This window comes from Dermacentor andersoni, chromosome 1, assembly GCF_023375885.2.
Source record: "Dermacentor andersoni chromosome 1, qqDerAnde1_hic_scaffold, whole genome shotgun sequence".
In the NCBI taxonomy this organism is placed as follows: domain Eukaryota; kingdom Metazoa; phylum Arthropoda; class Arachnida; order Ixodida; family Ixodidae; genus Dermacentor; species Dermacentor andersoni.
Genome location: NC_092814.1, coordinates 94,133,928 through 94,161,926, shown reverse-complemented (window position 1 = coordinate 94,161,926; position 27,999 = coordinate 94,133,928). Strand labels below are relative to the sequence as shown.

Below are 27,999 nucleotides of genomic sequence, written 5' to 3'. Positions count from 1 at the left end.
TGAACAAGATATGGCAACAGTTTATTCACATTAACTCAACATGATGTCAAAAAAATACAAAATTAGCTATAGCAAATATATTACTAATTTATAACAGCACAGTTGCAGTCCTCCAAAGTAGGTCGACATTACAGTGGAGATACATCCCCAGCAGCAAGCTCCATCATATATTCGATGTCCTTGCAAGGCCCTCTGATCCAAAGCAATAAACGCAGGTACAGCAGTGAGAATTTCAACTGCCAGTACTCCAACCTAGTAAGAAAAGAAACCAGTAGTTATATATATATATATATATAATTTCACATCATCTGCACTCAACACCTACGATCTGCAGGCGTGCCTAGTTTTCTAATATTGTGCGATGCCAAATCAGCGCTACAGGCGCTAAAATACTTTTTAAAGAAAGGACCATACTATCTGCTCGTGCTGGAAATCGTCGAACTTTGTCACAGTGCCGAGTTAAGTGGCCACGTGATCACCTTTCAATGGGTGCCTAGCCATTGTGGTGTTTTTGGTAATGAACTCGCTGACAGTGAGGCAAGATTGGCCTTCTCTTCCTCTGATGAAATACGGATTGCCTACTCGCGACCTGACACCAACTCCATGATCAAGGCACTCATGCAGGACCTTACAAAGGCTTACAGAGCCCACTCTGATAACATTCACAGACGTCTACATACGATTGACCCAGACGGTAAATTCTGTTTGCCCCCGAAGCTTACACGGAGCAAAACATCATTGCTACACAGGATTCGGCTCGGCGTTGCTTTCACCTGTCGCTATGCACACCTCATCGGCCAATCGAACAGCCCTGATTGTGTACACTGCCAGATGCCCGAAACACTGCAACACGTACTTTGCGACTGCCCAGCATATATGCTGGAGCGAAGGACATTAGACAGTTTCCTAGCCAACGTTGGCAGACAACTACTGTCGGAGGAAGCTATCCTCGGCCCACGGCCTGACACTGCAATTTCAATGCGTGCAACAAAAGTATTGTTGAAGTTCCTGCAGGACACCAAGCTTGACGAGCGGCCCTAGCGAGGCAACTGTCTCATGTACATAAGCACTCACCACTTCTCTTATCATCATCATCCATCCCAATACTTTCACTCCCCTTCCCTCTTCCCCAGTGCAGAGTAGCAGACTAGAGCGCACTAGCTCAGGTCGACCTCTCTGTCTTTCCTATCAATAAATTCTATTCATTCATCATTCATCAAGTCCATGACAATGATTAGCAGTTTCATTCACAAGTCAAGTACTAGATTTGTTTTTGCTTTGTTTTGTTCTTACCCACTGACAACCAGGGTAACTTAGCACTGCACTAGCCAGTAGTGAAACCCAATGCTGCTAAAATAACAACTCTGCCTAGGAGAGCCACTAATATGTGACACCTTTTCATTACCTGCTGCTTGTAACAGGCAAATTCCGTTGCACGTGCCGCAACATGGCAGACAAAGAAGAGGTTTCTTGTGTGGCATGAGATCCGAAATTGGGAACTTGCATGCAATCTCGCAGGCCATGTTTTTCATGACCCTCTTCATAGCCTGCCACGTTATGGCACACATTACAGACTTTGGCTGGTGGGCATGGAAGTCAATGAAAAGGGGTCACCTGTTAATTAACTGACTGTAATCTAGAAATATTGGCAGAATTTATAGCATAAAATGAGAAAAAGTTTATTATGCTAACACTTTGCATCAGGAAGGCAATTTCTTTTTTCACAGCAACATGCACATGCTGACATTGTAGATTTTCTTTCTTTTACAAAGCTTATAGATAGCTGAAAACCTTGGTGCTTTATAAAATATCAAAAATTCCTGGCTGCTTAGGGGTGGAGAATGACTTAATGTGCACGCACCTGAGCCTCAACTCAAACACCATGCAATTCCACCAGTGGTGCAGTATGATCAGCAAGCTGGCATGTTCCAGATTCAAGGTCAGCCGCCGAGTGGCAATGCGAGCCATCAAAGTAAAGCGATCAACAGGATGCCCATGGTTTTTTGTGATCGAGCGCACAGTATTTATGTTCCTGAAAGTGTCACAGCAGCATTAAGTCAGAGAAGAGAAAGGTGCCCTCTGGAAATCACAAGTTTATGAAATGCTCTTTGCAGTCAACACACTAGAAGCCAATGCCCCAGAAACAATGTTACATTTAAATGTTGCATTAGCTTAGAACTGCAATAACTTAGCTTTACTAAAACATAATATCATGGTAGTCTTACAAATAAACCTCTAAGGATAGATGCAAGTTGGAAAATTGCATTTTTCGTGTTGTGTAAGTTCTTCGTTGTAAAATTATGCCTTCTTCACGTTTTACTTTTGCTTGTTACAAGACCAGAGAAAAATTTAAACTAGAAGTTAGTAATAAGAGCACCTAATAAACTTATGGTAGCCTCTGAAACTGCCAATTTTTTCATGAGTGTCTGCAATTTGGGAAACAGGTGCCAACTACCATTGTAACCGAGTCCAAGCAACCCACATGACAGTTTGTGTATCCCCCTTCAATATTATATTATAACAAAATAATAAAGAAAAAAAAGAATGGCTGGCTTTTTGATGACATAATACTTTACATTACCTTCAAAGGTGTTTTGTTGTGTTGTGACATGAACAGGCTTTCACAATTTGTGAAGTTGCTTGCATACTTAAAAATATCTTTATCATTAATAAAGTTTGCATATGCACTCTACAATGTACCTCCAGTACAATCATACCTATCTACATCTGCAGTTTCTCATAGATTGTCATAAAGAAGAAGGAGAAAATTCTAGAAGAGCGGTCTGAAATATCAGCACATAGAAAATTAAATTTTTCTTATACTGACAAATTTCAGTAACTAAGGAATAAAATTAACAGTTGCAGCGTAATCACTAAAAAGATAAGCAAATGAAAAAGTGTGCACAAAAAATAATAAATAAACTGTACATTGCAACTCTATATTCCATAAAACAAGCCATAAAGAAGCTACCTAAATGTAAAGCAGAAACAAAAATACCATCTATATATATATATATAAAAATGGTTTCCTGAGATGCACCTCTCCAAATAAATGCATGCTAGACCCATGCCTGTCTCAGGTGGTTTCAGAACTATGATGTACAGCGTTAAAACAAAGCACTATTCATAACTAGCAGAAAGAGAAAAACAAAAATGACAGACCACCTAATAAAATAATAAGCAGCATCTATAAGCAAGAATAAACACCAAGCAAAAAAAACAGACACATTCAAAATTTCACTCACAGCATTACTTTAAAATCTGTGCTCACGAATGGAAGACCAGTTAGTGCTACCTGAATATGAGCAGCATGGGCCTAGGGAGGCTGCGAATGCAGTCCATGACCTCATCAAAGTGATTCTGCACCATGGTGCGCATGTAGGCCACGTCTTCACTGGACAGCTGATTGCGCAAGCGAAAGGTTTGTCGCTGCAGAGGTCGTTGCATCAGGATCTCGCAGAAGATGGGGTAATCTAAAGCAGAAAGATGCAACTAGCTCTGGAAGAGCGTGGTGTACATCCTAAGCATACACACAATGCCACCGACCGTCTCAGCTGATTGTGCATAAAGAATAAAATGCTCTGGCCAATTCTCCTTGCTTAATTAGGAGACAATCAGTCAAGCAACGTCAAGAGACTTGCTGCAACGGATGCTCCTACAATCCTACTGTCCATTCACAGTTCAAGTTTACAGTGGTCTTGCCACAAAGAGCAGAAAATTAAACACAGAACCATGGGCCTATAAAGTGAGCTTTCCGATATGCCCAAAGGTTTATCTTTATGGAGCAATTACAAGCAGCTAAGGCAAAGCTGCCCCTTCTAAAGATGAGAAAGTTGATTACATACAACAACAGTTATCTGTACTCCTGGTACACACATTTCAAAAATAAAGCTCCTAGACATCACTCACTCCCTAATATTTCCACAGGCTATGTACTCACTAACACTCATGTACACCCACACTCGTCAGCACTCAAACTTGCATCTACTTATGTATGGTATAGTATCTATAATATGCATGCTATAGTATCTCACTCCGATGAAATCAGCCTGGAGTGAATATGAGCCCATGTAGTTGTGAGTGAATATGCCGCCATATGTCCTGGGCTATTAACAAAGTAATAAAACCCACATACAGCAATTAATAATGCCATATTATGAAATAATATTTGCATCCAGTTAATCATTATGCATGCTCCTAACAGCTTCTTCAGTCAGGGTAAATGTTTACTCTTTCAGGCTTATTTGCTACACTTTTCTCCGTACTCTAATTGAACATTTTGTCACTTTCAGAACACAAGATCAACTTTTCACCATTGGCTACTTCTTTCTTATCAAAAAAGGCAAGAAAAAATTACAGCTGTCTGGTTCTGAACAGTGCCTGTTCTCAGCTCTCGATGACATAATCATCATAGTCGCCAACTCTTTAGCAAAGTATAATGCAAAGAGCACGTCTAAGTAAATATTGAAGCACTAATTCTCAATATGAAGAACCTATCACAGCATTCATGAAACAAGTGCAATAGAAACTTACTTGCAACGCCCAACTCAAGAGAGTGTGTCTTCATTCCAATACGATCATTCATTATGATGGCATTCCACAATTGACAAAGAGAAAGTCTGTTTTCCTTAGAGATGCACTCATATAGCCCATGATCCAAAAGAACTATTTTTGCTTTTCCATCTTTTCCTTTCTCAACAAACACTGAAAGAAGATGGAAAAACACATGTAGTAACAGAATGAACACCTTTAAGATGAGCAAAAGAAAACTTAGTACTCTTCATCACGTAACTGACCATTGCCAGGATGCGGGTCTGCATGGACAAAGCCAGTGTGAAATATCTGCTCAGCAAATGCTGCCACCATCTTTTGGTCAACCTAAAACAAATGGCAAACGTAGAATAAGCTGACAATTTGAAATAACAGAAAGAAACAATAAATACATGCATAGAATGCAGCTAAATCTTCAGAAACATAGTGCTATTGTACTATTCTGCTACTACAGACAAAAGTCTTCAGAATACAGTCGATTTCCATTAGTTAGATCCTGACTGCACTGACGAAAATGCTCGAATTATCTTGCGGGTCGAATTAAGCAAATGCCAGAAAAAACTTCGAAGCATTGTTGATTCACTTGGCAGTATTGCCTTTAAAGTTCGCAGCAATACAGTGTTATGCGGTGAAGCATACCAAGCGGTGAAAGGTGCCACTGTTACGGGACATAGTACGTGTTCCTTAATCCACACACGCATATGCACCGTCTCCGGTCACATTACGAGCACAGAGACGCCTAACAAGTTTACTGGCAGGCCTTCAGAGGTTTAAATAGAACCCCCCCCCGGTCTCTTGCTGGCTTTAAATGTCCCCTCGACTATCCAAGCTTTTTCATCTTACCGCCTTCCTTTTCACTAGCTTTACAAAAATACAGATGGTTTTTCTCTGCTTCTTGGTGCACGGCATGCGTGAGTGCGTATAATTAACGCGTACTAGGCCCCGTTAACGGCATCCATATACGAGACACGCTGTTAGGAATGGCCGTACGGGGTGACAACATGCCAGCTTTCAGCCCGCTGCACGTGTTCCCAATCAACCGGACGGGGCGCACTTCAGAGAACTGCGAATAACTGGCAGCCACGTGGCGCGGGGTCAGCTCAGGAATGTGCTACCTGCCAGCACCACCCTTGACGGAGCAGAGTTCTACGAAGCCCCTCTGACGTCGGCTCCGGACCTTTACACCTGTGTGTGTGTGCAACACGAGTATGTGAGCCCGCCTCCTCCAAAAGGGCGGGTCATCTTCGGTGCCGTCGAACGGTGACATCAAACGATGACTGGACGAACGTTTCCGTTCGCTTGGAATCAAGGGGGGGATAAGTGCTTATAAGCAGCATTTGCCGGCTGCTAGGGTGTGCTCGTTGTGTGCTCGTCGTAGTGAGCTGAGTGCTCGTTGTCATGCTCGAAATGTACTCGTGAGCTGTGTGCTCGTAAGCTGTTTGCTGTATGTTAGTCTTGTGGGCTCCATATGGGAGTCACGCTAGACTGTCAATGTATCTTGCTTAATATGTAAATACTGCAAATAAATCCTGCTCTCCTAAGTCCCGACGAAGAGTCAAGCTCCTTCCTACAGCTACGACTGCAAAACTCTGACAACGCATGGCGGGCGAAATGAGGGCTCAAATCGCCAGAGCAACATCAGAAACACCTCTGAATGGCTGCCAATATGCTTATTAGGCGTCTAGGTGCCTGTACTGTGAACGGAGAATGCGCGTGCGCATCAGCAAAATTAAGAAATGCTTCCCGTGACAGTGGCTCTTTCCCAGTCTTGGTATGCTTCACCGCATAACACAGCTGTGTTGCGACAAACCTGACCAGTCAAGTTCGAATTATCCGGTGAAGGCCAACTCCGAGATTCAAATAACAGAAGTTCGGGCCCATAGAAATGTACGAGCACTGGTCAGGACCTTCGGTCGAGATCGAGTCAACCGAACAAATCGAATTAACCAGAGTCTAATTAATGGAAGTCAACTGTATGAGGAGCCCCCAACGTGCATCACTGCCTTATACAGGGTGTCCCAGTCAACTTTAGCTAAGGTTTAAAAATATGCCGAAGCACTCTAGGACAGACTTATACGTAAAGAATTACATTGAATTAATTACTTGTAATCAATTACATTTTTGTAATATATAAATTACTTTGTTTACTCTGTAATTATCATTGTAATTCAATTACTTTATTTCAGTAACCAATTACATGTCACCAGTTACTTTATTGTCGAGACAAGTTGTAAGAAATGACGCAGCTTAGAGAACCTGAATTTGGCGGAAACTACAGTATAACACCAGAGATAGTGCCAGGCAGCAGCCTCACCAATGCACATATTCAGACAGGCAAACCTGGGGGCTGAGTATTAGTTTCATCTTAATGCTCCAGCAGATGTTGGCAGATAAGTTGACCAGCTGCTGGCATTTCTCAATAGCAAAGGCCACTTAGGATGTTAAAGCCAGGAAATCACATACAGATAAACTTTTCAGCTTTACATTGGCCTCACTGGGAGCACTTTCTTCAAGTCCCAGCAACAATGAAGCGCTGCTGTCCATAGAGGACCCAGATGCTGAGCAACCACAATCCTGTGTGCAAGATCTGTACACATTGCAACACCGCCCTACCAGCTTGTGCACACACCGAGCAAACTGGCTAACCTCCCTCTTTGTCACTCTTTTTCCTCCTTAAGGAAGTATTCAGAGTCACTGCTCATATCGTCACAAGTATAAAAGAAGGACAATCACCGAAGAAATTTTTTTAAAGCAATTGGTAGTGGAGATAAGCAATGTATGAAGGGCTGCACAGAACGCACTGAAAAGTGCCAGGCAAGCTTGTCCCGCTTACTTACCTATGCGATGTTAATAAATGTTTGGAGGAAAGTAACATAAAAGTAATTGATTACCATTGTCTCACTCCTCAATTACTGTCATGGAACAGTAATTGGTGCTGTAATCAGTTACATTTTTTAATGGAGTAATTGTAATTGGTTACATTTTTTCTGTAACCTGTAAAAGTCTGCTCTAGAAGCATGCCCCTAAATTCATGTTGCTGGATATGGTACAGAGAAAGTCACATTATTTTTTGTATTCTACTACATTAGATAATTAGCCAAGATTATTTACCACTTCACAACCATTGACTTTAGGGCAAAAGTACCAGTGAGAAAGTTGCAAAGCATTTTAGAAAACATCTAATTCAGCAGCTTCTAACTTACTATTTCTTATGCAATAACTTTTTCTGCATCATAAAGATAATCCTCATGTTTGTCTATTCTTCGTCTGTGTTTTTTAGTGCGTGCTGTGTGTAATAGTTATCATAAAGAAAGCCTGCAAAATATGACAAGAAGCATGTGACATGCTCAACTATGCACCACGATTGCAGTGCTCTCAAGCTTGCTGCATTTGAACAAATAGCATACTTTATTTATTTATTTATTTATTTAAGAATACCTTACAGAGCCCAAGTGGGGCATAGAGTAAAGGGGTCGATGCATGAAACACATACGTTGCAATCATGAGTGAAAACATCTAATGAAAACAACGTAAATAGCATAAAAGCAAGCAATTACCATAAACAGCAACTATATTAGTAAAAATACAGTTTGCATTACTACAGTGAGCATACAATGAAGATGCCATAACACTACAACTTAGCGTACATTTAGCCTGGTAAACTGCCTCGTCTGCTTATCACTATCATGAACCGCCGCAAGGTAATCATATCCCTAGTCTAAACCGAGCAGCCAACGCCTACATCACTGCCCATCCCACGTTAAGCGCCACTACACCAGGGTAAATATGCTGTTCGCCAATACAGTAGAACCTCATTCATACGTTTAAAAAAAAATGTTAGAAAAATGTACTAAGCGGAAAAACGTACGATCCGAAGTAACTAAAAAAATTCGTCAGACTCAACTACTGTTGACATCTCCATAATGCTAAGCATCGCACGGATCGTTGCAACACGAGACACGGACACACGTCGAGCTGGTGGTGCTCCGGCGGACCAAGATGCGTTTTGTTGTTTTCCAACTGCGTGGTGTTTAAAGAAGGCGACAGGAAACCGAAATGAAATCGAGCTGGTGGGCGACGACGATGCCGCCTAAGCGAAACGTGATACCCACATCGCGCCGCCTGCAGCAGAGAACGGCAGTGCATTTGGATTATCGCCTACTAAAAGGGTGCAGCGCGCTACCAATGGCACTACGCACCACGCACTGTAAAAGAGATAGGTGAAGATGCTTATCGCAATAGGTTTGACGGCGATAGCTTGGAATGTGGCGTGCGATGACCTGGGCAGAGGTTTTCTGGTACCGGAATGAGAAACTACGCGCCGTCGTTTTCACGAGAGGCGGGCGACTATATGCTGTTCTCAATCGCGTGTGCCTCGCGCCTTTCATTGTTCTCATGGGATTTAACAGCCGGAAAACGTATACGATCACCGTCTGCAGCAGGGAACGGCGGCGCGTTTCAGTTATCGCTTGTTAAAAGAGTGCGCTGCGCTTGCTTCCGACGAAACCACACGCTGTGAAACAGATAGGCGAAGATGCTTATCGCAATAGGATTGGCGGCGATAGCTGTGAATGCCCCGGGGAAAATTAGCTGGTACTGAAATGAGAAATTGAGTGCGCGCCATCGTTTTCATGTGAGATGGTCGGGCGAGTACTGCGGTGAAGCTGCCGTGGCGGGCAGCTATATTTTGTTCCCGATCGCGTGTGCCTCGCGCATTTTCTTGTTTACATGGGATCTTGCGGCCAGAAAAAGTATCATACGATCGCAGTTTGGCAACGCACTGAATGTTGCTGCCGACAAATCGTGTTTTCCGGGAACGTATGAACCGGTAAAAATTGGGCGCAACTCTAATGGGTCATTTTTTTCGTTCATCATTGCGAATGTTGGCACCGGGAAAACGTACGTAACGGGAACGCATCCATGAGGTACTACTGTACTTGGCACGTTTGTGAGCACTGCAATCATGGCGCTCAAGCAGACATGTCTTGTGCTCTTTCTCATATTTCACGGCCTTTCATTAGGATGCAAAAGAAAAAATATTGCTTAACAAGTAGAAAGTTAGAAGCTGCTGAATTAGATGTTTGCTAGAGGGTTCTATAACTTTGTTATTGGACATGAAGTAATGCTTGAAAAGTTAATTTGTTAATTTTGATTATTTACGCAGTTAAGCAGAATACAAGAAATAGTCCGACTTCCTCCATACAATATCCAACGACATGCATTTAGCCACATCCTCCTAGAGTACTTCAGAATATTTTTAAACCTTGGCTAAACTTAGCTAAGACACCCTGTATACACAGTGACACTCTCAGCTCTTTATCACAGAAGGAAAGGAGGGAGACACAATCAAGATATGTTGGTCCAGTATCCACAGCGGAATTCCAAGGAAGATAGAGAGTTTCTACAAAGAATTGTTAAGCATCAACTGCACTTACGTGGACCTCATTTGCTCCTTGGAACATACTCTGCTTCTCATTACCATAACTAAATTGCGTAATCTATAATTCAGGTAAGCTAGCTGTTCCTTACAGAATAAAAGCTTACTCAACAAAAAGACAATGTGCAAGAGAGGAATCATAAAAGTTAGTGAAAAATGTCACATGTGTTGTATATGATGATGTTTTAAGAATTAAATTATGGGGTTTTACAAGTCAAAACCATGATCAGATTATGAGGAACACATCGTTAGGGGCTTCAGATTATTTGACCCCCAGGGGTTCTTTAACTTGCATATAATGCATGGTATACGGGCATCTTTGCATTTCACCCCCATAAAAATGTAGCTGCCGCGGCCAGGATTTGATCCCTCATGCTTAGCAGTGCAATGCCATAGGCTCTAAGCCACTATGGTGGGTCTGATGATGTTTTAAGTGGCACCTTAATGGCCAGTGCGGCAAGTTGGTAAAATTGCATGACAACGGATAAACAGCTCAAAGGACATGGACTTCATTGAAAAAAGTGTACTTGACAAGCACCGACTTCAAACAAAGGCTTTCTCATAAGGACGTGAGTAATACTACAAATCTTATTCCAGCGATCTTACATTAGCAAAATGAAACAAACAAAAAAAAGACGACGGCAACTATGAAAAAACTTGATGGCAGCACACGCAAACATTTCAGAGTCAACTAATAATGGGCAATATCAACACTATTGTGACAATGAAACTTCTTTTTTCGCCACAGGCACCAGATATATAGGGCGATACCTGAAGCTTCTTGTATGTAAAGGGACACTAAAGGCGAATATTAAGTCAAGCTAAAGTTATAGATTAGTGCTCGAGAACCTTTAAAGATTCAATATTATCGTGAACAGTGCCTTAATAATCAAGAAATTGAGGTAAATGCAGGACATGATTAGAGACTCCCCCAGGACATTCAAGTACTTGCACGATGACGAAAGCACTCCTCAGTTAAATTCTGTGACTAACACTGAACCACTCGTAGCAAAAGAAATCCTTGTATTGTATTATAAGACGAAATAAAATGCTAGTTGTACAGTTCTATTTCATATTTAGAAAAAGGAATTCATTGAAATTAACATTGACGACGACGCGGGCGGTAAAAAGGTTTCATTTCCGCTCAACTCCACGCCATACACGCTTTCACGCTTCAGTAATTTAGTTATCGCGTAGTGCTGCCCTGGTTTGGCTGGCTCGCAAAGCTTGCACAAACTGCAAGTAGCAGAGAATTCAACTTCTATATGAAGTCGTCGGATGCCAGAACGGTCTATGCCTCTTAACCGAAAAGCAGCTGCAGTGGCGAGTCCACCTGTCTTGGCTCCACCTTGGCTCGGTACCGCCGTCTGTCAGGCGCCGTTTTACTCACCGACAGCAGCAAAGGGTGGTGATGCCGTATGGAACGTCACCACTCCCCCGGTTGGGTGGCGGGAGATTTGAATTGCGATAGAGGTATTCGAATGCTTCCAATGCAATTTTCTCATAAACTAAGTCCTTTCTTGACACGAAATAAGCGTTTCAAGGTTTCTGGAATTATAGTTAAACAGTCCACGTCAACTTAGTATTTTCCTTTAGTGTCCTTTTAAAGGCGGGGTGCCATGTTTGTGAGCTACCCATCTGTGTAGTTACTAGAAAATGAGATGGCCTACCTGACTAGATAATAAAAATGAAGTTTTACTGTTTTGGGGGGGAAGGGGGGGATTGTTGATACTATTGCTCATTATTGAGCTTAATATGTGCACCTGCACTATGCGATGCCATGGTTTATTACATCATTACTTAAATAGTCTTCTTGATGAATCTTTATTTTCTTGTTTTCACTTCTTACTAAGTTTACTGGGATAAGATGTATACAGATATTACTTGTGTTCTTCTGAACCAACCTTGCTTTTAAGTCAGCACTTATTGCATCCATTTCTTTTCCAAGTCCACATCCTTTTTCACAATGCTTGTCTATCACCATGCATCTCAATGGCAACGGTTATGTAGGGCTGCCAACTGTTACATGTCACAGTCTTTTAAAGTTCCTCTCACCAGGTCTGGCCATTTTGAGCTGACAAGAGCTGACAAGAGCAGTGCATACAATGCACGCTAACAATCGTGTCTGCTAAGTATTACATCCCTACGCATCGTGGAAAGAACTTAAATTTCAAACAAAACAATGTTTGCTCGTCTCCTCACAGGCACTGCGCTCCCAGCCGGAGAGTTGACGTCTATCGCCCAAGTGTGCCTCCGTACATTAGCAGTGCTGTGACGTCACTCATAGTGACAAGTGACTTCGAAAATTATTCAAGGCAATATCAGTTATTTGTTTATTCTGTTGCTTCAATACATTAATTAAAGTTTAAAGAAATAATAGAACATACAAACCAAGATGTCTGCGTGATTTTGTTTTACTTCATACTGTAGCAAGAGAGATGTACTTCCATTTTATCTGCTTGTTCCAACGTCGTGCAGTCGTGTGCACAGAAACTGCCATTTTCTACTGTGTTCCAGTGCCGCTACATGCTCTCACACCTGCCTCAGTGCTCAGTAATTGTGGCCCAGACTTATACCCCCAACCCGGTGTGCTCGTACAGAGTGCACAAAATTGTCCGCTGTGCAACGCGAGACAAACGCAACAGCATGCGGGCGAGACTGTCACTGGAAGAGCACCACTCAGCAAAAAAACACAAGAGAGAGAAAAGAAAAAAAAAAGAAGGTGGGGCCCGTAACATACTCGTCACGCAATCCTACAGCTCTGGAATGGGGGAACACAGGGAAGCAATTTCGCTTGCGGTGGGATAAGTGGAGAGAGTGTGTATGATGGCGTAGACACTCGCCTCCTGAAGTCATGGATTCCCGGCACTTCAAGTATTTCCATTTCATTTATTAATTAACTAATCTGAGAAATTCTTACGGTAGAACACTCCTTAGAGGGCACGTAACAGCTTCTAGCATATAACCAAAATTTACTACGTGGCCTGGTGAGGGGCCCTTTGAAGAACAAACCAACTTATATTATTTCATGCTGATTTTTCAGTCAGTACACTGTAGCACTAGTGGAGGTGTTTTGCATGTGCCTGTCTGCTAGCAGGGTAATCTGATAATAGCAATAAATGAACTCTTAGCAACTACTACATGCCAGTGCTCTTCAAAGCTGTAGAGCTTACAAAAAAAGACCTACCACTTCTCAACAGTATATAACAATCATACCATTCACCAAAATGTCAATTTCATAAAAGGTTTTTGATAGGTGTAAAACAGATGGGTGAAAGGTAAGCAATACACAAGATGAGCAAACATGTGTAGGCATGCAAGGGCACTTGTCCTAATGAACCTAAGCATTGGCAACTGTGTGAACATCATGCTTGAGACCTTTAACCACATAAACTATGTATGGGTTACCTTCTACAAATTGGACCAAACAGCACAGAAATACTAATACAAATGTTTTAAAAGATGTATACAGTAAAAGCTCGTTAATTCACTACTCGTTAATTCGAAATTTCGGATAATTCGAATTAGTTGCCGCGGTCCGTTCCACAATGTATTGAAAGCAATATGTAACACATCCCGCTAATTCACACTGAAATCCGCACCGCCACAGATAATTCGAACTCCGCATCATCGTGGATGGGGAGAGTGCTAGAGCGCGGGAGCACGCTGGCGTCGCCTCGCGGGTCGCGCAGCTTTTGCTTTTTCGATCAGCGGCAAGGACGATAACGCCCTCGCCGCGCGCCATGTTCTTTGCGTACGAGCGTGCGAGGGTGAGCCGGCGAACGCGGCTCAATCTCGCGTGCGCGAGAGGAGAAGGTGGGGAGGAGTGCGCCCTCTCTTGTCGCGCGCGAGGCAGAGGGGTGAGGCGAGGGAGGGACCGGGGGCCTATCTTCGGCGGCTGAGGCGGCTGCTGCTTGGCGCGGCCGCGCGGCCATGAAAGCGATCTGCGACGTGGCCAAAGTAGTGCGCGTATTGCCGGTGGCTTCATATGCGATGTGCTTTCTACGTTTCGTTCGCGTTAAAGCGAGGGCTGTACGAACGTCAATTCGCTCGCTGCTACTGCTGCGTGCCCTCACTCCAGCGTTTTTCAGCGAGTTTCCGCGGTCATCGAGCGAGATGCGTTCATGCTCACCTGTGCGCGCGTGACACAGTGCTTGTTAATTTAGTTAGTAAGCGCATGCTTACAAGTTTATACGGCCGATAAAACTATTATCCTTACTTCGTATAGCTATCTACTAATTTTCTATCGGAATCGGTGCTTCGCTTTTCGCGCGAGACGGAGACTCTTTTTTTTTTTTTCTCCGCCCCAGTCAGCGCGACAAACGCGCAGATGGAGCAAGAGCCATCTCGACGTCGGGCGCGTCGGACCGCGCTGGCCGCGTCCGGTTACGTTGGTTGCGCCAGAGCTTCGAAGTATAAACGTTGTTCACGCCAACGTGACGTAGCGTGTGCGCGCGTGCTCACGCCACGTCAGACTATATACGCGCCTTAACCGAGCGATTTTTTTCTCTGACTTTCATTAGTTCGAATTTTGTATAATTCGAATTTTCATAGCATCCCCGCGGAATTCGAATTAACGAGCTTTTACCGTAACTAGTTTGTTGGAACAGAATAAAAACGAAAACAAAAAAACAATATTTTTGCCCGGAACGAAAATGTAACTGAAACATTATTTATTATTTTGCTTCAAAAACCAAAATATTTTTGATTGGTTTTTGGTTCAAGAGCAAAGCCGGAAATTCGAAACAACCAATGTCAGGCAACGTCACAATCAGCATGTGTATCTCTGGCAAGGATAGTGAGAGCAAAAGCCGGTCAAGCGCTCCACTAATCTAAGCCTGTCGCTCGGTGCACTAGCTGATTGGCAGTGCAGAAAAACCCGGGGCTTGCATGCTAAAGAGCTTACAGTTTTGTTTTCTACGGGTACAACACTTTGTTACCAATGTTTTATCGTTAGTTTATGTTTGTTTTATCAGAACAGTGGCCTCACATTTTGGCGAGCACGCTTGATGATGTGCTGCTTCTGAGATTCATAATTCACTTACTAAGAAAAATAAATACTATGTTTTTATCATTACTTTGCTTCGACAATTCTTGTGTGTGAACCAAAACTGTTATGAACCATTATGCACTACACATCATTTTTTTTTTCGTTCCAGAGCAGAACCGGAACATATTCAGTGGAACGAAACTAAAACCACAACAAAAAATATTTCGTTCCGACACCCTGTGCATGATAAACTGCTTCAGTTCAAGTAAAAAGACCTACTTCATTTGTAATGATTTATCAAGCCTAAGTCTTTCTGGCAGATGTGAGAACATCACCTTTCACACACACTAAAATGCAGAATACTGTTGGCAAAAAGGAAGCTTTATCAAACACAATTATACTGGCAAAGAAACTAAAGGAAAATAAAACATGGGCACTACTCACATCAGCAAGGTCAAGACCAAGCTTTTTAATTCCCTTGACATCACTTATCTTGACTCCATTGACAAAATCCATAGTGAGTACTCTCTGAAACACGATGGAGCCAAATTAGCAAGTGCCTTTTTAAGTTTCGGACGACAAAACAAAAGCATATGTTCACGCCATTGAGTGAATGAGAAAGAGGGGCACTGCTCAAGGCAGCTGCACCTATACTTGCAGAAAATGCTGTGTTAGGATGCATGTGTAAGGATACTGAGAACTCAGCAAGTGTAAAAAGTGGGCGAGTACAAACAGCATCTTTGTCAAAAGTGTGTCACGAGATGTGTGGACAAGACCAAAGGAGTGGAGTGGTTTGAACAAGGTTCAATAGATAAGACTGCACCCAATCTAACCTCCTCACCCGGCCAGCCAGCACCTGTGGCTGGCATTCAGGAACTAAAAAATTTAAATATCCAGTGTCTTGGCAGAAACACAATGTCACCTGCACTTGTATACAGTGCCACAACTTGTTACAGAAATCTTGTGAGGTAATGATCAACATTGTAACAAGGCATCATTGTGCTGGAGTTATGCTGATCCCCTATACGTACAATGCGGGAGAATGGCTTTGGTTCTATGAAGTCCTTTAGTCAAGGAAAGTTGATGCAGCAGAGACCACAACAAACGGAAGTGGCTTAAAGGGCCCCTCACCAGGCCACATAGTACATTTCGGTTATACACTGGCAGTTGTTATGTGCCCTCTAGGAAGCGTTCTGCCGTAATAACTTTTCAATCTGGTTTATTAATAGCCGAGATAGAAATATTTCAGTGCCACAAACCCATGATTTCAGGAGGCAAGGGACACTGTCAAGAGAGACACTCTCTCCACGTGCCCCATCTAGCCTCTTCAAGCGAAATTCCTTTCCTGCATTCTCCCATACCGGAGCTCGAGGATCGCATGATGCATCACGGGCCCCACCGTAACTTCTTTTCCCCGCGCTTTCTTTGCCGCGCGGCGTACTTATGTTCCGCTGACGGCATTGTGCCCGAGCTGTTGTTTTTCTCACTTCGCACAGCGCACAATTTTGCGTGCTGTGCACAAGAACACCTGACTAGTAGCATAAGTCAGTGCTACACAAATACTGAGGCAGACACATGCAATTCATAGAGCATGATCACGTGCTGGAACACGTTAGAAAATGACATACTTTCGTTGTCTGTGCACGCGACTGCACAATGTGGGAACAAGTAGACAAAAACAGAAGTACATCTCCCTTGCTGCGGTGCGATGTAAAACAAGAACATGGAGACATTCTGTTTGTGTGTTTTATTATTTCTCTAAACTTTAATTCGTCTGTTGAAGCAACAGATTACACAAATAACAGATGTTGCCTTGAATATTTCTCGACGTCACGTGTCTCTACGAACGACGTCACAGCAGTGAATGTACGTGGGTGCACTTGTGCGATATATGTCGACTCTCCAGCTGGGAGCGCAGCGCCCATGAGGAGAAGGGCAAACGGCGTCCGGTTTGAAATTTCAGCTCTTTCCTCGGCGTGTAGCGATGTAATACAAAGCAGATATGATCATTAGCACGCATTGTATGCACAGCGCTTGTCAGCTCAAGATGGCCAGACCTGGTGAGAGGCCCTTTAAGGAAGCTTGTTTTAAAATTTCCTTAGTGTCTTGAGGAACCCTTTGTATTGACCTAAACTACAAGGCTTTGCATGCAAGACTATCAGCAACTTCATTGAATTCGACAGCAACTTTACTGAATCCGACACCAACATGTGAAGGCAGTCATTGAAAAACAACAGTGAATTCTAGGTTGCACAAGCTCTCAACTGCACATTAATGAATGCGGAGTGAACTTATATATTGGGAATCAATGTAGCAATTAACTGCAGGAGATCCTTATTGACTAAAAGCAGAACAACAGGCTGCAACCAGCAAGGCCTCAGCTGTTCTGATGGCAACGTTTTCATACACCATAGAAGCTGCAACACAGTCAAGTCCATGCAGCCCATCAAATTCCAAAAGCAGCAATTCTAAATGTTGCTGCACTAGCTTCACTTCCCCTCTAAATGGAGCTGTTGGTCAGCAATTGAAGATGGCAACTGTGCAGTGTCTTATCACAATAGCTTTCCTTTCCACAACAATATTTTCAACACAGAAACAAGCAGACAGCAGGTGCTTCTCATAGAAGATATTAATGTGAATTTGGCAGTATTTACCTACTTTACTTGTCTTGCTCCAGTGAACTCCAGGAACTGAAACGTAGGGGAGGTGGGCGAGATCTCGGGCACAACGCTCCATGTTGCCAGCTTCATGCAGGAAGTCCAACTCCTTTACCAAGCATGACCTAAGATACTGGGGAAAAATAGTTCGACATGAAAATGATTTCATTTCTTTGGTTTACACAATGCATGCTGGAGCAGTAGGTGGTCTTCATAATTAATGTAGAGAAGTCATAAGTAGGGATGTTTAAATAGTGAAACTTCCAAATCGAACCACACATAAATATTCAAGAAAAACCACCTCCGAACATCGGATCGAATAGCAAATATTTTCTCATTTCTAAATGAAGTGAAATGAGAAGTTTGAGCAGAGTCTGTTCGGTAAATAAAAATGAGGCTCATTTACACTACTTGATTAACACATGTAATGCCATTCAAAACTGAACGACTGGTCAACTGAGGAACATAGAAATGAGAAAATTACTTTCAGTTATCTGGTAAACCATGACAAGGACAGTAATGAAACAAGGAAACAGCACATAGACTGCTGTGTCTTTGGAAGGAGAGAAGCGTGTATTACTGCACTCCACACTGCTTAAATGGGATGCAAGCATGGCAAGACTGGCAAGATGATAAATTGCTTTGACCAAGTTGAGACTACAAAAATGTATATAAGCTGCTAAAAGCAGGGATTTCTTATTGAATGATTGTATATTATTGAGGAGTCTCCCTCGATTCTTGCTGACCTTAATATACGGACGGAAACAAATAATAAACAATTTTCAATGGTGAATTGATAAATCGAACACAAATAAAATAGCAAAGACCACTTGATTAGTATTCAAAATTCAAAATATTTGCACATCCCTAGTCATAAGTTAATTTCCTGGTCAGTATAATATAGGATAATCCCGTACTGTAGCTATGTATAAAGAAGATGATGAGAACCGCTCCCAAATATGCAAGCGGAAAATGAGCTTAATGCGAATGTCACAAATGTATTTTGTTTTCTTTCAAGATGTCATGAAAACAAGGTGCTTTGCACATGTTCAGGATGCCTTTAGTGCTATGATTCACTATTTCTTAAGGATTAACAGGCATGGCAACATACACAAGAATTTATAAGAAAGAAAAAATTTTCTTTGGAAGCCATTTAGCAATTATCAATGATTATGACTTTCTACCATTCAAGACATGAGTCACAATACAAACCTCCCCACCTGGTCCAAGGCAGACAAAAGAGGGAAAAAAAGGAGGAGAGGTACAGCAGAATGAACAAAGAGGAAAACTAGTGCAAGTTATGATCAACTCTCATGATTATAAGAAACTTTAAATACGCAGAACGAACTGATACTGTGACCTCGACCTCAGGAAATTCAGTGCCATAACTCATCTACATCGTTTTTTTAGCATATACATTATACAACTGGCTGCATACAGAGAGATTCGTATTTCGTTTTGTGCGCAGTCTCCTCAAAAAATTACAGCACTTGTTTCAAATAAATGCACCTCAGTGTGAACTGCATAGAGTTTCATAAAAAAATTAGTAGAGGGAACTCTGATTATTTTTATTATTATTATTATTATTCAAGTACCCTAAAGGCCCATATGGGCATTACATAAGGGTGTTACAATAAATCAGTGATAGTTACAGTACACGCATTTAATCAGATAATGCATGTTAAAATAGAAACAACACAAGCAGAAATAACACGGAAGAAAAACAAAAACCGTAAGAGCATTACCACGACACATCCTAAACGTTGAAGGTACTTATAGCATCAAAATCAGTGTTACACAATATCAATGTTACTTGGTTACTTCATACTAGGTAAGTGCTTGCTAAAAGAGGTACACATACCAGCACATACCGCATGTAACAATGAAAGAACAACACAACAAGAAAAAAATTTATGCAGTGCAAGAAACTCAGTGCTAACTTAAAGGAAAGCCATTTGTGTAAGGAACATCAAAATATGGTGAAGAAAAAAAAATAACAAGAAGAGCACAAGAACACACTGATGCCTTGAATGAATGAGCAAGAGAATCCTACGTGCGTATGTTAAAATAGTATTAGTTTTGCTAGGAAATCATCATGACTTAAAGCGGATACAATTTCATTTGGTAACATATTCCAGTGATATGTCACGAGAAAGAAGGGTGGATGAGTCAAGAAGTTAGTTCGCGCAAGAACGGGCTGCACTTTAAAGGGATTAATAAAGGGAAAAATCAGACATCCACCCAATCGTTGCAATTGCTACAATGGAAACCCACACGGGTTTCTTGAAAGAAAAATCTCTCAGTTGAAGAAAAATTCGCCCTGGTTCGGGACTCGAACCAAGGACCACCGCCTTTCCCAGGCAGCTGCTCTACCATCTGAGCTAACCAGGCAGCCCAAATTTGTCATCCCAAATTTGTCAACAACTTTTGCATCCCAAATTTGTTAACAACTCGAAGGAAAGGCAAGAGTTTGACATACTAGTTCTGAGGAAACCCGCAAAGTGGAAAGAAGTAATTAATAAAGGGAATTTTTCTTCAACTGAAAGGCTTTTCTTTCAAGGAACCCGTATGGGTTTCCATTGTAGCAATTGCTACGATTGGATGGATGTCTGATTTTTTTCCCTTCATTAATTAGTTCTCTCCAACTTGTGGGTTTCTGCCAAACTATTATGTCAAACTTTAAAAGGATGATCAAGGTGGGGGAAGATACGATGGGGGGGCCTGATGTGGCATGCGCTGAAAGACAACCTGTAGAGATAAAGCTCGTGAAAATGGGAAAGAAGTCCTACCAGTCTTCAATTTTCTAGAGAGGGGAGATTTAGAGATATTTTAATGTTAGTGATGCTAGAAGTTCGTAACTTTTTGTAATGGAGTGGGCTGCTTTGTTTAGGATTGATTTGAGTTTGTTTATGAAGTACGACTGATGTGGGTTCCAAATAAAAGATGCGTACCCCATTTTCGAACGAACCAGTGTCGTATAGGCTACACAATAATTGAGTGGACTTGTTTACCGAGTAAAGGTTACACCTAATCTAGCCAAGGGTTTTCATGCACTACTAGTAATCGCTTCAATGTGTTGATTTCATGAAACGTTGGAAGATAAATGAATTCCCAAGTATTTTATTGTGTGTGCATGTGCAATACTAATGCCGCTCATCAAGTAATGTGTAAGCCTCGGGTTACTGCTGTAATTGTTTGGCTACCATGGTAATGATTGGTAGCACATGAAAGTGTTTGACCTTTATGCTTGTGGCTTCGAATGTTCTTGTGGCATAACTTACTATATCTTATCTTTCTAAATTTCGAAGCAATCATGGTTTTCTAAACACAACAAGGTAATAAGTGCTACCCACAATCATAATCATAGCAAATTGTTGCATTCATAATGCAATATTTTACTGAAAATTGTCCATTTGCAAATTCGAAGAGTTGTTTCAAGCCAGAACAACGAAGTTCAGGCAAATCCATGTACTACACATCATTCCCAGGCTGGCTGAACTTGCATGCTTGCAGCTCTCGTAGACGCTAGAGCCAGATTTCCCTCTGGTAATTTTTGTAGAAAGCTCTTCGGGGACTGCAATAGATTAACTCTGCGAGATGTGACATTTTCGGCTGTTGCCCGGCATGCTTTGAAGCAAGTGCTTGATGGAAGGACGTCAGTGAAGGACATCACACTTTTGTCTAGCACATTCGGACATTGTGTTAAGAAAAAAGAAAATGGTCTTTTTAAGCAGCTGCCAATTCAGATAAGCAGTACTTGTGCAAAGGGGCAGCATAATGAACAAGGAAATCACAGTCGTAGTCCAACTCCTATTAATCCAGTGGCTTCTGTTACTTTATGCTTTCTTTGCCCAAAGTACACTGTGCTACAAAGCACCTGATGTAAGTCTGTCCTGTTGTACACAGCTGGTAGCTATGAGGCGGTATGGCGTTGAAACATATAAGTATAAGCTTCCAACCACAATGTCATACTTACATCAAGGATCCAAGCAAAGTTGAAATCAGGGTGCATCCAACTGACGATATTCACCAAGATGCCAATACCGTGCAGGTCTCCACTAAATCGTTCCTGTAAATCAATGTACTGCACCTGCAAAGGCAAAAGAAAAGTAAACAAATTATACAGTGAAGCTGTTAGGGAGTTCTACAATGGTTTGTGCACAACAGCAGTGAAAACCGGCAGCAGTGTGCAGCAGCATGGTCCATATCAAATGTCAATCAAAGAACAGCAAGCAACGCAGCAGCCTGTTTTGGAGCCACAAAGTAGCCGTATGTACAGCCGAATGCTGGCATCAGTGATGAGCTATCACTAAGAACAGAAAACACACAGCTCAACCAGGCTGCTGGAATGCACAGGTGGATACCTGCATCTGTAGAGCTGGCACAACATACAGGAAAATGCATGGATTATAACAGAGTATAGAAGTGCTAATCTTGTATATAGTGAAGTGTTTGAAAAGGCTCGTGCACAGCAAAGGAATTTTATAGCATATATAGTAACGCATTTACCAAGTCTTGGGTAGATTTCGGGGCAGTGACAAAAAAGACCTGTAGGACTCCTGATCGGGCGTGAGAACTCCCTTACACAGCTTTGCTGTCTATGAAGTACTAGTTGCGTGAATTGGCATACATCTGCAATGTTTTTCTTAGTACCTCATTCAAGAACTGGAATGTGATACCTGGACAACAGCCCTGTATACTATTTCAAATTGCTTATCACTCCTCCTTTTTAAGAAAGTAACTATACCATTCAGCTGCCTGCACATCACTTTCTTAGGAATGAAAGCAATAAACGAGGTTGGAATTTGGATGAATTTCTTTCCAAAATGTTCAATATAAAATCCAGTATGTTAAATTCAAATGTGCAATAATCTACAGAAAATTAAATATGAGATAACACATAAACAAAAACAGGCATTACTTTTACAGCAACATCTTTTCCTTCGGTAGTCTTTGCCTTGAAAACTTGAGCTAGGCTGGCAGCTGCAATCGGTGTGCGGTTGAACTCCTTGAACATTTCTTCAGGCAAGCAACCAAAGTCCTCCCTAAACAGTTCACTGATCTGAAAAGCATCAAATAAATTATAGTTACATCACGTTACGTAACACACAAAGGGGAACAAATATTTACACTGCCCTGCATAGGCTGCAGAAGAAAGTAGTAACCACTATTTTCAAGTCACACAGCTATTATCATGAAATATTACCAAACAGACTTTCAGGCAACTGGCAAGAGAACGTTTAAAGGACTGCAACTTAATCTTAATTTGAAGTTATTTGCAGACCAATGAAAGCAGGTACCAAGGATGCACTTACCATGGCTACAAACTACGTATGATAGAAAGAAATGTATGAAAAAGGCATAATGCCTTTTTAACAATCCATTCTCTGCTTGTTATAATTAATATTACAGCGATATTTGTGTACTAAATTGGCATCAGTAACTTACCTGAAATTATGTACTATCTCAGGAGTGCTTCACATAAATTATTCTCATTGATGCAATTTACCATATAAACAGCAGGGCATGACGTAATATTTACACATTCAAGGAGCTGCATACACACACTGACTGGACTCGACACCAATTTTCACAAGACTACTTTTCTAAGACTTGCATGGTAACAGAGAGACAGTAATCACCATTAAGAATACTGCAAGAATTGCCACACATGGTAGAAATGATGACCAAAATTAGCCTTGCCTTCTTGCCATTATCATTTGCATATATGCTTTTTTTTTCTTGAGTAACCTTTGGCTGGTGCTTGGGTTAAATTTGGTGGTACTTGAAAACAATGTGCCAGCACTTCTTGGCACTTAACTTAAACTTCTTGGCACTTGGCTGAGCTCTGCTGCAACCTAGATTAAATGGGACTAAATAGTGCGGCGCACAGATGATTTCTTTGGCATATGGATTAAAACAAGCAAGAAAATCTGTAGTACCACGGAAACCAAGTATGCAGCCTAGAGATGTGAAAGTGCAGGGCAAAGTGTTAGTACACAGTGTATTCCAGGGAAGGTTGTTAAGTGATCATTAAATGCAGCACAACAGTAAATACGACAATTTTTTTACAATGTGTCAGTCATGGCAGCAGACATTAGCTTCAATGCGAGAATTACTGGTAACTTGAATAATTAACTAAACTTGAAAATTAACTAAACTAACTCAATAATTAACCATATTAATGGGAATGTTCTACTTGGAAATTTGAAGCCGGCCAGTACACAAAACATAACCATTTGCTAGAAATCCTATGTATAGTGCCAGTTTTAAGAAATACATATTCAATATGTATGACAAAATACGCTGTTTTTCCAGTTCACATTTTTCGGTGCTTCATTTCCTCGCACATCAGAAAAACTTTAGTTGCAACAAAAATGTATCCTTTGGTAAAACAGAACAATTTAAAATGCTACATTATGCTACATGTGCACAGAAGGAATGTGAAACCTTTCCAACACATCAGGCAATTTAACATTATATGCATTCTTCAGGGTGAATTGCGGTGGCAAAGGTTTGCCTGAGTAGTTCTACCAAATATAAAACTTTTTACATTTGAGTGCTTTTGCAGCATCACCACCAACCCGGCAATGCATTTTGTAGAATGCTTAATACGAGGCAATAAAACTGAATGGCACTGTACTAAGGGAAGGTATTCATTCTAGTACACCAGCTATTATTTCATAAGTAGTTTTTAATGTGCATAAAATAAAGTGAATTTAGAAAAAGCAACACATTTCAAACCTTTTCAAACAAAATGAGCTGCATGCAGATCAACACTTGGCGACAGAATTCACCTCATCTTTGCTGCGCACCAATGCATGGTCATGAAGCACTTCTAAGGTGTCAAGGTATTCTCGTGGCAAAAGGTGATTAAGAGCAACCAGACTTTGTCCGAGCTTGATGTATAGGCCACCATTCTCAAGGCAACCCTTGAGAATTCGCTCAGCATTGCGCTGGTGACAGCGCTTCATCATGGCCTTGTAATCCTCAGTTCCCTGCAACATCAATGCAGGCCATTGTAAATGCTGTTTAAATCACCACCCTAACTCACCTCATTGAGAAGTGAATCATTGGAAAACTTTACATTGCACTGCATGCACTACTGTACCCAAGTCAACACAAGTTTCATCTAAGCGAAGTACACAAGTACTACCAACAATAATGACTAATTACCCAGTATATCTCTGCATAGTCCTTGCATTCAACATAGTGCTTAGGGCTTAGAATTTCATCTCTTCCCATTTGGTCCGAAACAGTAACATGCACTGGAACTGTAACACCTATATCTTTGTTACCAGAATCGTGACTTCTGCCACAAACTACACCGAGAATATTTCCAACTGTCTGTTCAGAGAAGGTAATGAGAGCATCATCTGGGTTCTCTAATTCCCGATTTTGTGAATGAAGCATTAGTGACAACCAGCCTGTAAGCTAGGCACTACCACATTTGTTGCCCTTTCTCCTCAGGGATTATTACATGCATAGCAAATTCCTAATGTTGAAAACACCATTGCATCTTCAACTTCTTTAACTCGCACTAACTTTCGCAAAACTGCTATATGGATTAGGTTTCCTTTACTCTATATATTATCATCGGTTCACATGTTTCTCCTACTTTTCTTGTTTCAAACGCCGTTGAGGTAGATGCTAGTTTCAAAGTTTCATTTAGCCAGTGTGCACAAAATTATGGGTTTCGTTTAACCAAAGTTTGTTAACATTGAGCCTATGGGTGGCCAACCAAAGTTAATACTGTCATTCTGTTTATCTGGTATATCCATTTAAGCGAGTTTCGTTTATCCAGAGCCCACTGTATGTGATTTTACACAAGAGCAATTATAAGTTGCATTCAATAAAGCTGCTCTTCAGCAAGCATATATATATATATATATATATATATATATATATATATATATATATATATATATATCAAGCTACTACGCCAACGAAGATGAGAGTGAAAAAAAAAAAGAACACAAAAGACGCACACCTCATGAACACTACAGAATAATGTTACTTCTTACTTACCTCAGTATATCCCATTGCACTGTACGAGTAGTCGCAAGATATTGTAAGACCAATTTTTAATGTCCTAGGATGAGAGAAACAGCAACAAACCAAATTTCAGTATTCACAGTAGATTGCCAAGATGGAAAGAAACTGGGTAAGAAGCTAATCGATTACCCTGAGCAATGGTGCTTACTTTGCAAATCTGACAAGTCCTCCAAGAGAGGTCCGAACAAAGCGTTTGTCAGGGGTACTCAGGGTTTGGTACCATAAAAGGGGGGCCGAGACGGCAACTCCAATAAACGCAAGAACGTAGGGACTGCGTTGGCTTTTGACTTTTGGAGTCGCAACTTTTAATGACCGTGCACCAACGCCATTTAAAGAAAACCTTACTGCTGTGCAACAAAAGCACCGTCTCGCCACCTGCAAAGGTCAATAATTACGCCACATCACAAAAAGCGAAATTCATGCATTCAGCTGTTGGCGGAAATGAATGGCGACACCCACGCAGCAAGGCGAGCAAGCGTGCATCCTCAATGAATGTAGCACGGATATGAAAGCGATGCAAGAAGCGGAGTGGCAATTAACCTACGTGCGCATGTGTGAAAAAAACTCGTGTGGGTGTTTCGCAGTCACACATACAGAATTAAAACGATACATAGTTAAAACATTATTTACAATATAATTTGAGGCTGGTCGCTCACAGAAATAACGTCCGAGAAACAAGGACGACAGCCACACAGACCACCACTGCCAACGTCTTAACTAAGGGAATTGTAATTATGTTCATATGAATATTCTTTTCGACAGCCAAAGAAAAAGAAGAAGCTACTCTGCACAGGCGCTGCTTCTGTGAAAATGAATGCCGAAACGGAAAGCAGGAAATTCCAAGTAAAGCAACAGTCCACAAGATTTACTGTCATTTTGTTGTTGTACTGTCTTAATATTGAAGCATAATGCTCACTTTTAGCATAGAGTACATCATTTTCTAAGCAAATCAACAAGTTAGAATTGATTAAAAACACTCGGCATTGCGAAGCTTTCAGCGAACCATGCAGTAAACGCACTTGTCGGATTGGCTACGATTGTGACTAGCTACAGCTTCAACGCTGCTTGGCTCGCTATCAAGAACACGAAACCGAAACTAATCAATGCGCATACGCATAACAAATCCAGCATTTTCCGCTCAACTCATTAGAACATTAAGCCGCAAAAAGATTAATTAATTGTTTTTATGATTCCAAATCGAAATTTTCGGAAACTCCTAGACTGTGAGAGGCGCTTCCGGTCTATGAGAGACGCAGCAGTGGAGGGTTCCAGATTAATTTTGACCACCTGCATGGTGTTCACAGGGTTTGTCATTCGATCCGTTAGAACACAGCAATGCTGCGGCCGCCACGACTTGGGATCGCACCCACAACCTCGTGCTCAACAGCAAAACCGCATAGCCGCTGAGCCAACTCTACGGGTAGAACTACAAAACATATGACGTAGTATTATCTATTTTCTATCCAACTGCACTATTATGCAGAATCTATGTCAGCTAGCTAGGTCATCTGTGGCCTGACAAGGTAGCGTAATAAAAGAACACGTTTTAACATACAGAAATTGGGCGCTGTACATGCACTGTTTAGTAAAAACATCACACCATCGTGACATATGTCAGTTCGCAAGACAAGTTGGGGGTGAAGAAAAAAAAGTGCCGTCTAGAATGAAAGGTCTTATCACCTTATCAGTGTGGCTAATACCCCTCGTGTGTACATGTGTCATACCTGTTGAAGTAAAGCCGTAATTGTTTCCTTTGTATTGTCAATCCAAATTACGAATTCCCTCTGAGAAGACCTTAGCTCTGTTGTTCAGTATATTTTAGGCCGTGGAGGAAGAGTGGGACGCGCTCCTGCGAAGTTCCATCTTTGAGGACCAAATCCTGGCCGCCCAGCGCGCCCGCGATCGGGCCGGCAGACTAGATCGGTCAGTCCCGTCGTGGGATTAGCCGGGTGCGCGTTTTATCGCGTTTTGCTGGACCAAATAAAAGTTTATTCACTCACTCACTCACTCAAGTATATCGATTTACCGGAAGAAAGTCTGCGTACGTGGTACTAAAAGAAAAAGAAAAAGACCTGCACAGGCCCGACAAGAAGTGCGCGCTTTTGCTGTAGCTCGCGCGAAGGTCACATGAAGATTGCGATGAAAACGAAGACAGCAGTCGGGTAAACGGCCATGGTGAGTACGCCTCTACCGTTTATTAATCATTATGTCTTAGATATCTGGCGTGCCTGACTGGCAGATGCAAAGCGCTGGGGACTTGCAGTCCTCTGAACTGTATTGATCGGCAACTGAGAGTGCAAGCGTAGCCA

At 41.7% G+C, this 27,999-nt stretch overlaps 1 protein-coding gene across 4 annotated transcripts; it reads right to left on the bottom strand.

Annotated features, from left to right (window-relative positions):
• Adck5 (aarF domain containing kinase 5) lies at positions 1-26,776 on the bottom strand. 4 transcript variants are annotated; one of them, XM_050192222.3, is made up of 13 exons: positions 26,607-26,747; positions 25,839-26,065; positions 25,664-25,727; positions 24,433-24,633; positions 22,557-22,697; positions 21,612-21,725; positions 17,637-17,768; positions 15,423-15,506; positions 4,797-4,878; positions 4,534-4,704; positions 3,296-3,473; positions 1,862-2,032; positions 1-252 (listed from the first exon to the last, which is right to left on the bottom strand). In XM_050192222.3, exons 1-13 carry the CDS (start codon positions 26,625-26,627, stop codon positions 129-131), a joined length of 1,710 nt encoding a protein of 569 aa, XP_050048179.1. In that variant the 5' UTR covers positions 26,628-26,747; the 3' UTR covers positions 1-128. The 4 variants fall into 4 exon arrangements, with proteins under 4 accessions (XP_050048179.1, XP_054917775.1, XP_050048182.1 ...); XM_055061800.2 differs by lacking the exon at positions 15,423-15,506 and having other exon boundaries at positions 26,607-26,748; XM_050192225.3 differs by lacking the exons at positions 1-252; positions 3,296-3,473 and having other exon boundaries at positions 1,941-2,032; positions 26,607-26,771.
• Between the last annotated feature and the right edge of the window lie 1,223 nt (positions 26,777-27,999).

Bases quoted from the DNA above. Each gene is read 5' to 3' on its own strand.
- Adck5 (XM_050192222.3), bottom strand. From the start codon at position 26,627: ATGATGTACTCTATGCTAAAA. The intron at 15,507-17,636 runs GTAGGTAAATAC...ATCGTGTTTCAG, and splicing joins ACTGGAGCAAGACAAGTAAA to AGAGTACTCACTATGGATTT. The intron at 3,474-4,533 runs GTAAGTTTCTAT...TTTCTGCTTTAG, and splicing joins TCTTGAGTTGGGCGTTGCAA to ATTACCCCATCTTCTGCGAG.